The 12,264-nt window shown below is 38.9% G+C and overlaps 1 protein-coding gene across 1 annotated transcript; it reads right to left on the reverse strand.

The window, feature by feature from the left end:
* Positions 1–41: 41 nt before the first annotated feature.
* On the reverse strand, positions 42–6,306 carry LOC139135521 (protogenin B-like). Its single transcript, XM_070702934.1, has 6 exons — positions 6,177–6,306; positions 2,727–2,901; positions 1,585–1,739; positions 1,215–1,337; positions 647–865; positions 42–256 (listed from the first exon to the last, which is right to left on the reverse strand). Exons 1-6 carry the CDS (start codon positions 6,235–6,237, stop codon positions 57–59), a joined length of 933 nt encoding a protein of 310 aa, XP_070559035.1. The 5' UTR covers positions 6,238–6,306; the 3' UTR covers positions 42–56.
* Between the last annotated feature and the right edge of the window lie 5,958 nt (positions 6,307–12,264).

Raw genomic sequence — 12,264 nt, forward strand, 5'->3', positions numbered from 1 at the left:
CTCGACAAACCATTGGTGTTATGGAAAGGGAAAGTTTCATTTCTATAGCAATGTTTTCATGTGCCCCACAACGATCTTGAATAAATAACTATTTTGTCAGAACACACATGAATACATGGACATGAATACCTACTTTCGTGTCTCTCTTCATCCGGCACAGGGCTAATCAACTCAAACGTGACTTTCACACTGCGTTCGTCACTTACGGCTGACACTGACAAGCCGCTTGGAGCTCTCGTTGGCGGTCCAGGCGGTTCTTTGGTAAATTACATAAAAGATACGGAAGAAAGAGAATTGTCCTCAGTCAATACCTACGTCATCCGACAATGTGTGAAAGATAAGTGGAATAATTTAGCCATTGCGTTTTTCGGAAGACTCTCTGTTTTGACTCTCTGTTCATTTGTCTGTGTCTGTATGTGTGTGATTTGAACTCCTTGACTTACTGCCTGTGTACCACGGTTCTCCTTTTGCGTGAATCTCTAACACCACCACCATTGTGATGGTTATTTTAACGTTTTCCATACAGATACGTCAGGAAAAGGCCGAATTTGATTTAACTATCTATCTGTCAAAAGAGTAAAAAAAACAACATTTTTTTCATTTTCGCTCAGCGAAAAGTAAGATGTGATAACACTATTTAAGTTACCAGCTACTTCTTCCGGTCCGCCGTGCACATCGTAATACATTCTTTCCGACAATGGCCCTGCCCCTCTCATATTGAAGTTCTGAACAACGAACACATAGCGAGCTCCAGGTTGTAGTCCCGTTATAACAGGCGACTCGTTTTCAGTGTTATCCAAACGAACAAGAGGCCATGAGAGATGATCCGTAGAAGTCGGATCATCGGAGTAGAATACCAAGTTTCCTGAAATAATTAAAGGACACAAACTCCAGTTTAATAAACGGATCTTTTCCGCTAGGTCGATTGATTAGAATCACGTGGAAAGATCAGTCACAGCGAACTGAAAGACAGCTCTCAAACATTTTAAAGGATAATAACCCACACATGATGCAAAGACACCGCACTAACTCGAAGTCCTGTGATATAGCGTTTCTGAAGTGAAGTCACGCACTCACGGTATTGTGTAACTTTGTGAACAAAACATTCAAGAAACTGTCGAATAACACATAAACACTCATACATATCTACTGAAAACCTCTTCTATATTCCTCTGAACAGTCGCACTTATCCATCCGAAGAAAATCTCTCTCACCTGTGTGCTCAAATCCTCGGGCACTGACAGATCTGAAGGTCACGGTGACATCAACTCCTGATTCGGACCTACCCACTTCCTCGACTTTGACTACAAGAGGTTTGAGAATTGGGGCATCACGGCCTTTTTTGAATAAAAAGATATGTTACAGTTGTTACGGATAAAGCTGGGATATCAATGATGAAATTGTTGAGCTTGTTGGAAAATGTGAGACTTTGGAAAAGTTTTTTTGTAGGTCCATTATATTGAATGAAAATCTTCTCGAAGACCACGTCAAAGGTAAAGTAATGCGTCTTGAAAAAGTATATCGCTGTTCTGGTCAGGAATCTCAAAATGTATCGCAAATGTTCATCAATGCTTGTACTTATACCTCCAATCACAGATGTGGTGGCGTAGACTGGCTCTCCGTATGGTCCGTAACCCGTGTCGTCCCCCTTACGAAGTCTGAACCGATATCGAGTGAAGGAACCAATGCCGTTTGTGATGGTTACTTCTTGGGAGTCAACAACTTCCTGATATTTAGCTCTAGAACAATGAAATGTTTCTCTTAGGAACTGATCGATTGACAGTAGATCCATCGATAGATCAGCAAATGGTGGGTAGAGAGAAATGTATAGATAAATGGCGGATAGGTACATAAATTGATGAACGTTGGCTGGATGGTTGGAGGAGTACACGGATGGATACGTGATCAAGAGGACGGGCGGTTGGACAGATGCATAGATGGATGAGATCAAAGATGCGTTCATGGATTAATGATTGGCTGGTGTTGCATGGCTGGGGAGACGGGCGTTCGGACAGAAATAAAACGAAATGGAATGGTAGGGGCAGGCTGAAAAAGAAACCAATGAAAAGCCAGAAAGATTGCCAGTGACGGACGGAGAAAAGCAAATTGCACAAAACAAGAACATCGCCGAAAAATCGAGGAACAAATAACATATTTCAACGCCAGTAAGAAATGCTCAAAATTTTCGTGTGCATTCATCTTTTTAGAAACCAGTTTCCGTCAATCATCTCAACACTTGATCATTTGCCCAGACCGCTTTCTTTTATTCTGTTCGTTCGTGCGTACACCTGTGTGTGTGTGTGTGTGTGTCTGTGTGTGCACGAGAGAGCGTCAACTTGTTTGTCGATATTATCAACTTGATAATTTACACAATTGCGCATGCATATACTTGAGACAAAAATAACTTCAGTCTTACTCTGGAAAAATGAAAATTGAATACAAACATATCAAAACTAAAAGTTCTTCACGCAAATTTTGGAAGCCAGTTTTACGAATCTCTTCAAGTACAAATCTTAACCAGGCACGAACAGAAGGAATTCTAGCAATTGTTCACAAGTTTCCAACGTTGAGTTGTAAAAGCATCGTTTTATTTTTTGCAACGATGAATTTTTTCATCTGAAAAAGGATGTAAATTGCAAAGAAATTCGCCGATGAAAACATCAAATAAAATCGTGCCTTAAGCGGCGGACTATCTTTAAGTCTATCAGGATCATGAGGGAACTTACCCTTGACTTGTGGTCGATGTCGGATTGACGGGTTGATATTCTATGGTGTAGACGACAGGGCCTGTAGCCAACGAGGCCAGGGGGTCATCCCATGTCAGCCTCACTTTAAACAACGTCACAACTTCAACGCTGATGTCAGGCGGCGCATCGTTATAAGTGCTAGCTTCACATTTGACTGTTGGTATTCAAGAGGAACCGCTAAGGTTATAAATTACTGAACGCAATGATATTCATTATCAATTTTTCATAAGCACAAAATTACATGATTGTCGACGTTGATATCGGTAGTACATGTACCATAGCCACATCAACAGGAACCCCTATGTCATCATCATCATCATCATCATCATCATCATCATATCATCGTCGTCGTCGTCGTCGCCGCCGCCGCTGTCGTCTGTACAATCGTCGTTGAGACTGTTTCATTATTAGAATCACGATGATAGCCGTCATCAGTCTTTCTCGTCCATTTTTTGTTTTCATCATCTTGACAACAACTATGTGCTACAATCGCGTACAATACTGGCATGTGATGAACACACGAGTTTGTTTACAGTTTACTTCCTTTTCTGTCTACGCTATCATTTTCAATCTTTCAATCTAAACAATGCCGACAAGGCAGCGATGATGACAAACGACAGCCAGTCCTGTCGCATGTAAAGGATTAGTTGAAGGTTTTGATGACAAATTTGTTTGACAAGTTTTCCTTCAGGGTTTTCGCTGAAGGCTTAAAGGACCGACTTGACACGAGCTACGCTTGACCTCTGCATGTTGAACTTATGAAGAACTGGCCATTTTTCATGTAAAGTGGTATCATGCGGGAACAATAACCTGTCAATCATATTGTTAGCGGTTTACAAGTACAAGCATGGGAATGTAAATACAATCTGATCCTATTTCCGATATAAACAACATCTGTGTACTGCAAGTGATATACTTTTTATTCAACCATATGCAGTTGGACGACTTTTCACTGTGCGGAAAGCTGCAGCGTTGTGGTTTAAACTGATTGTTTTGACGATTTGGTTGATGGTTGAATGCGTTTTAACATCGAAGATTTTTGTGCACCGGTAGCTCTATCTATTAGAGCGACAAACCTATAAACCAATCTCTCAACAGGAAACCAATCAATCAATAAATCTGTCAATCATCAAACGTATAAATAGCATAACATGTGAAATTCCAAATGTGTTAGGGTACATAGTCGGAACAGTGTTGTTACTTGGGATTCACGTTTTGTCTTAAACTCCTTGGCAGAGTACGCCTCTCCCATTTAAATGTCCCCCATTTACAAAAAAACCCAAAAGTGACATAAACACTAAATATTGAAGTCGATATTTTCTTATGTAGTGGTTTGCCAATCGGGTAATTCCTATTTGTATAGGCAGTAACATCCATGTATAAACTGCACAAGCGAACCGCATCTCGCCATCGTGGATAGATAGTTCAGCCCCTGTACATCTACCATTCCGTAAGGTGATAAAGTCAGCCGACTAACTCGCAAGATCACTCGGCAGTTATCAGACTGTTACACCGCATGAATGGTGTAAAGGACAATATTTTTTGCATGGAACCTAATCATATCTGTTTGTACAACTTGTCTATCTCGTATAGGGAAAGAAGATTTATTTGTTTACCGAAGAAGAAATATGAGAAAGTGCAATGTAGGTATCAGAAGAATTTACAGCGAATTTATTTTGTAAGTTAAAGACAAGACTATGTTTTTGGTGTGTGTGCATTTTGCCATTTCAACTACAATCATGTGACAATTTATTTGTTTAGGTATATAATGGGTTAAAGGTCAATTACGGCGAACTAAGCCCAAGTATATTACTTGCTCTCATCATCATCATCATCATCATCATCATCATCACCATCGTCCTCCTCATCCTCATCATCGTCATCATCGTCATGTGGTTGTGCTGTTGTTTAGCTTGCGCCATCGGTTTGTTGGCGTAAGCTGCCATTAAAATGAAATAACGGGGAATACTCCGCAAGCATATTGCGACACGTATTCAGCTGGTCAAGTGAACCCAGTCTGCACACATGCATTAAATGCACTGTTATGTTTTAAAGTCTGGTCCGGACTAGAATTCAAAGGTAAACAACAACAGTATAGTACAGGCGGTGTTGACAGGCAAAATCATGTGTTTCAACATGCCTTGAAGTTGAGGAGTGTCAAGTAATTGTAGTTGACTCACAAAATACAAAATAGTTGAAAGATCGTCTATCGCTACTGTTTGCTACTGATGAAAGCTAGAGACGGTTATTTTGATAAGGAGGCATGGTGTAACTTTGAACGGCTTAACGATGTGGGTCAACTCTAAAGTGCGTTAACCCTGTTGCTGAATGTCTTGCATATGGCGCTTTATTGATTTATAACTCATCCATGACACTTCATTGCATATCTACTGACTTCTTGAATGAGCCATAAGACTGTCAGCTGGTTCAAATTACTTATTTTCTGTAGCATGATACGGGGCAGTTCAGTTTCTCTCATTCGGGGTTTAGTACACAGTCATTTTCTTTTAAAGTATGCTGTCCTAACACTAACTCCAAACACTCCCCCTTCCCGGTCTGAATGTGAGAAGATTGAATGTGAGAAGATAAGCAAAGTCAGAAAAGAAAATCAGAAGTAAGATTTTTTAGGTTCTGTAAAAGTCAAAAGATGTTTCTGTAATTATTATTAGAAAATCGATCGGATACATTTCTTGGAGTATATGGGCAATATGTTTAAAGTTTCGTTTCCGAGGCTACCGTATCATAGACAGTAGAGAAACTTCTCTATTGTCTATAACTATTGTCTATAACCATATCTGTGGTTTAGTAAAGTTGCCAGAACGACGTAGTGCCTCTGTACACGGTTCCTCTGTGATAGATAGCTCTGGTTCTGTAAAAAGTACTTTTCTAAGTACTTTTCTAACGCTTACCACAGAGCAGCTATCGTGTGTCGATTCACAAACGACTGTGATACGGCATGTTTGAATTAGTACTATCTCGATGGATGACTTTTATAGCGTGTTGGACTTTAACTTCAGTCGAACATCAGAGTTACAAAAGTTATACGGCCCTTCGCGGAGGTTGAGTGTTAATATTTTAGGACAAAGTTGAGGATTATAAGAGGATAGTCTCGAATAATCAAAGTAAAGCGTCACCACGGTGTTTGTCACATTGATATAAATTTTCGAAAATCAGTGTTACTACTTTACTATGCTAAAGTTTGACATCGGAAAATTGATAATTTGTACACCTGCTATCATAAATTTTCTAACACATCACTGCTAAATTGCTCGTTAGCTCAGAACTATTCGAAATTGCTATATTTTGTCTTTTAGAAAATTCGTTTTCAGGAAACACCATAGACAGCTATGCTAAACAACCACGGACATATCAAAAGTTGTATTTCGTCTCGCAATATAGGCTTATCTGTTACATAATCACAGTACTCACCGAAGTGACAAAGAGCAAGACAGATTGCCAGCACGTATATCAGCCTTACGGAGTTGGCCATTCTTGAAGTCACCGTCCAGGGCCCAGACTAGAGATGTCTGATCCGAACGAGGATATGACAAGCCTTGAAAATACCTGCAAAAATAAACAAATAGCATTTGATCCCCCGGGGGACACTCTACACTCTATGTACAGGGTTAAAGATCCAATTTTTGCACTAATTCGATTGAGAAATAGTGCGTACTTCATTGGTATGGGTGTAGAATTAACTTTTCAGTCGTTCGTTGACTCTGTATAAAGACAGAGAAAGAAAGGGAGTAGAGTAGAAATTGGCCATGTAATGGTTCTTCATTTGACCTAAAAGGACAAACAAAACAAATAAATAACTTGGATCTCTTTTGGACCTAAAAGAGTGTCCAGAAGAGATACTTTTCGAGACATCAACTGATCGTTATTACGGATGTGCACAGACCCAGCGAGTGCTTCCATTTACATGTAATATTACGAAGGATTATTAATATTGCGAATGATTATCTATTGCTCTTTTCGCTTATTACCGTAGAGCCCCCGGAACATGATTTTATCTACAACACGCGCCATGACCCATGCTCTATTTCAAAAGATAAAGTGGGCACTTCTCGGGATCATGTTTCGCGTTTAGTCATTGATATTAACACAGCGTATATATTAAGCTCTTCGATATGAATCAATTTACTTAAACTTAAGGTTATCGGTGACAATATCATGTATAAACATTCAATAAAATAATAAATCTTTCGACTTCTTGATCTGGTGATCCCGACAACTGGTCACTTTCAGCGGATAGACGTTATGATGAAAAGGGGTGGGGGGTTCATGCAAATAAGAAATTTGACATCTATTACGTATATTATGAAATCATTATTTTTTCACGCAGAATGTCTACGTCACATGTTCAAGATCTCATCTTGCGCTTCGAACGATTTTCAACTCTGTCTCTTTCTCTGTCTGTCTGTCTGTCTGTCTGTCTGCTTGTCTGTCTGTCTGTTTGTCTGTCTATCTGTCTGTCTGTCTCACTCTGTCTGACTGTCTCTGCATGTCTGTCTCTGTCTCTCTGTATCTGTCTGTCTGTCTGTCTCTCTCTCTCTCTCTCTCTCTCTCTCTCTCTCTGTCTCTCTCTCTCTCCCTCCCCCCCAAGAAGTCAGATCAATATTCATGAACATTCATCCAGACATACTACATGCTTGACTTTCCGTAGCTTTCCCAACCTTGGACGATATGAAAAAGGTCTTCGCAGGCCGGCCGCCGTCACATAAGTTTCTTTGCCCTGAAGATCGCTGACTTGACGCTGATTTGTGACTTTGAAATATTCGAGTTGTACATGAGATGGTTTTGAGCGACGTGGGGACAACATGTTTAATACACGTCTTCGTGCAAATCCTCTTCTCACTCCTCTAAGGCAGTTCGTGTTTGCATTCTAAAAATCTCTGTCTTATCTTTTTGTACGATGATACAACGTGAGGCTCGATATTCACCAAGAAAAGATGGATAGTTAATCTTTGATAGCTTCTTCGTGGTAATTTTGACTCGTTGATTTTGCAAAAAAACGAAATGTTGCCAGAACCACTTTCAATCACAAAGTCTGAAGAGATTTCTTTGATAGTCTTCGTGCAGTCAGTCAGCATTGAACTCTATTTCGCAGATCAAAATTGATCAGCCAAACCAGAGACGCGGATAGCATAGCCGCCGTTTCGCAACCTCAAAAGCTTTCAAGTTTTGAAGTCCGAAAAAGCAGCTAGATTACAGGAGAAGGGGTGGGGGAGACACGGACTTTTTTGAAAAAGATAAATTTATTCCAACACAGTAGCAAATAAAACAAATCTACATAACTGTGAATGTGTCAAAATTACAATGCAACCTGTCTGAAAAAAAATCAGTCATTTAACTAAAAAGATCATCATATAAATGCAGTCCGGGTCAGCTCCAAAATTGGAGACGCTATACCATAATATTTCCCCCTCTCATTAGCCAATCAGCGGCCAGCGCGCCATCAGTAAAAATTGTATTTCCTGGCAACCTCCACATGCGTCCTTCGTTACGTACGCCATACTGTGTCGAACTCCCGCGCCGAATTCTGTCATAATGTCGACAGTTGTGTGGCCACTCTGTCAAAACACAATTTCAAACTCGCGTACCAGTTTTATTCTGGCTAAGGCAACCAACCCCATATATCGCTGTGATTCCTAGACTCTGGCTTGAAGTCCTGCGAAATATAAATCGTGTACCTACACAGATCGTTCAGAATACCCCATTTGTATAGGAGATGGCAGCGATACAAATTCTACCGTATGGGGAACAGTGTGTGGCCACTCTGTCAACTCATTTTCAAAATCGCGTACCATTTTTAGTCTGCGTTTGACAACTACAAAACAGGTATCGTTTTAAAGCTCTGACATTGCTCTTCTTTCTTGCAAAATGTTATACGCGTACCTACACAAATAACCTTTATAACAGTATTTCTAATAGTGATGACGAACATCCACAAATGATTCTCGGTACTTGAGGGAAATCGATAAACTGGGGTAGAAATGAATCGTCAATATTTCGAATATTTGTTCACTAATCGGACTCCTTGTTGGACATGACCTTCTGCAGAACACGTGGATTATGTTGACTGTCGAAATTCGTCGAAATTCACAAGACAGGGGCTTAATAAGCGGCCCAAAACTGCCGATCACACTGGGTGGGTAATTTGTGACCCAGCGTGACCTGTACTTTATCAATGATGTAATCTGGTCGATGATTGGCTGAATGCCGGAATACATTATCATAATGAGTCTCCAATTTTGGAGCTGACCCGGACTGATAAATGCATTCAGGAAGCATCCTTCAAGTTTTACAAGACTTGAAAACTTTGTGATAAAATCCTCATCTTTGTTCATTATCTTATAAGTAAAATATAATGTATTCATCCATGAGGACAGATAACATTTTAATTGCATAATATAGGATTGAAGGGAACTTTTAATTCCATCAAGAGTAACCGAGTTTCGAATATTCCAAACAGTGTATTTTACAAAGGAAGTAATACAGCATATAATGTCAGATGTAGCATTATTAGTATTTTCGATTCCTGCAATTGCTAATCTTTTATATTGATATTGTTTCCAAAGTTGTTTTTCCTGAAAAAAGAAAGAGAAACGGACTACACTGCCACTGCCGGGTTTTTTGATAGCTTCACTCACCAAACTTGTCTGTGCACTAGTATTTCCATAATGCATGAATATTTTATACACATTTTAAAATATTCAAATAAAAGCATTTCGGGTATATTTATCCGACAAAAATACGGCAAGAGATAGACTGAAAGGTCCGTCGCTAGAGGACGCTCTGGAGGGGGGACTGCAGAGAGCGTCCTCAAGCGACTGATCTTTCAGTCTAGGCAAGAACAGAAGAAATAGCATTAAAATTAATACTGAAATATACCTTGTGTAATTTTAGACACAGGTGCATGTCTCAAGCGTTAGTATCAATGGGACTATGTGTACATGAATGTAAACAGCATTTTAAGTGCCGTTATACACTTCAACCCCCTCCCCCCCTCCTCACTTTCGGGGAACACCTTGACGACAAACTAGGCTTTTCTGGAGAAATCATAGAAACGGAGAGAGTTGTTACATTTAGATGCTTTTCATGCACAGGCCCTTGTGACGACGTGATTTACCGATTGGAGGTTTGAGAGCAGTATTAACATCCCATTAAGTATTCCATCCCATCTTGCCTACACTGTGTAGAAAAACCTCGGGTCAGGGGTTTTAGGCGGGCAACCTAAAACCCCTGACCCGAGGTTTTTCTAATGGAAGTTGTCTATGGTCAACCATTTTTTAGACATCTTTCAATAAGTCAAACAACATCATCAACTGCTCGTTTGCAATAATATTGGTGAAAAAAGGGGTCAAAAGATAGCGATAATGTCCCTTTAAGCCCCGGGGGTTAAGCAAAGAGGTATTGAAAGTATAAACAAAGTATAAACAACCATGGTGGTAGATATTTTACTTATCAATAAAACAAAACAAAAAATAAAAAACAAAAACATTTTCCTCTTGATAAGGCAGTAATGCATTTGCATACTAATAACTTGAAGACGAGCAACGATTCTTTCCAAGTAACGATGTGTTGAGTAAATCTCTTTCTGAAAGTCCTGCATTACAAGAATGAACAACATGGGGAAAGATCGATATTCCTCATAACTTACATATCCTACCTACCAAATTGGACAGAACGGTGTTAATGAAGCTTGGCTGGTGTAAACCACAACCTATGTCTTCAGCAAATCGTATGTAAAATACACTGCACATCTGGCCTGTCTAGATTTTGGGAAAATTTTACTTTTAACATGCGAGGCATTACAATGCAGCCATGTTCCCTTCTCCACTGAAGTGCAAATTGATCATGACGCAAATGATTTGAAAATATGTTCATCGACGAAGATGGGTTTTGTCCACTTCAATAAATTTCAACAAAAAGTTAGTTTACAGATATCACTTTTTATTCTACGAGATAACATTTTGTGAAATGATGACATTTTTTTATAAAATTTTGAGTGTTGAAATTTTTCCCACCAAAATTTAAGTGCAACATTTTGCCAATTTTTGTGATTTTTTTGTTTTATTTTGACAATTTTGAACCAAATGGACATGACATTTCCTTGGCTACAATTTTTTATCAAAATTTTGGCAAATTCTGAAAAAAATTGACCGGGGTATATTTTGTAAAGGTGGCAAAATCGATTTTGGCGCTCAAAGGGTCAATACCTGTTACACATACACCAGGAAAGATACGAGTGAAGTGCTCACTTACTGATCAGCAAACCAATCATCAAGTCATGATGAGCGATACTTTATTAATCATAATTTCTGTGTTGGTGCTTATTTCAGTATGCAAAACCACTGATAATGCTATTTTCATTTGGCAAGATAAACGGCAAATATGACGTGCGAGTTTTTTACATTTCTACTTTTTTCACTGAAAATAAAACTTGAGAGTAATTAGCATTGCCTGTGATGTTAAATAAAATAATCAGTTCAACATTGTCATGAGAGTTGTATACCTTAATTAAGAGTTTGGTATGGATATTCAAACGCTCAAAATTTTTTACAATACTTCACAGGTTTGCCGTTTGTATCAACTCATTGTTGAAGCTGTAAATTAAATGGAAAATTTTGTTTTGTTTTTTGGAACAAACAATTCCTATTTGAGTTAACATGGGGAGAATTTCAAACTATTGGTAATTTTTTGCCGATTTGTTTCTCTAATTGAAAACATAGCATGGTGAACTCTATATTTCCATTCTTGCTCACAAAACACAACACCTTCAGCTCAGTATGGTGAAAGATTAAAACTTCAGCTTTAAGGTGTGAATTTTTAACTCTACATTGACTGATGTTAAACCAACAATTACGAATTTAAAACAATCCTTCTTTTACCACTATTTTGATAGGTTATTTTTTTCATGCTCAAATTTCTCTGGATTTGTACTGTCACTCTGATTGACCTTGCACTTGAAATTATTTTTGGTTCTTAGAGTTTCACCTGGTCATATTCCCAGTTTTTGATAACCATATTTCTTCATGTACAAACTACACGTACATGACATTGAATTATTCAAATTAAGCTATAATGCCCCCCCCCCCCCCTTCCTGGCCAATAATAGACAAACTTTGCACGACACAATGTACGAGGTAAAGCCGAGGACTTTATGGAGTGCAAAGTTTGCTTGAGTCCATAATGGGTCAAAAGGGAGGGGGGGTTACATTATTGCTATTTTTTTTAGTTTTGGCAATGCCAGTGAACTTGTAGATGTAGAAAACATCTGGGGCCACAATACTGGCCAATAGGATGCATTATCAGTAATAATCTGAGGGATGACATCAAAAATTCACTGGTATTGTCAAAGCTCTAATGTAAACTTGCTATTAATGTCATTAATTTCTGTCGGAGAAGTTTGCTAGAGACATGCGTCCAAATCACGGCACTACATCAATGAAACAAAACACAGGTAATTGTTGCAAACAGGAGTTAGTTTTGATGAACTCAAGTACACCGTTTC

The sequence above is a fragment of the Ptychodera flava genome, chromosome 6 (assembly GCF_041260155.1).
Source record: "Ptychodera flava strain L36383 chromosome 6, AS_Pfla_20210202, whole genome shotgun sequence".
In the NCBI taxonomy this organism is placed as follows: Eukaryota; Metazoa; Hemichordata; class Enteropneusta; family Ptychoderidae; genus Ptychodera; species Ptychodera flava.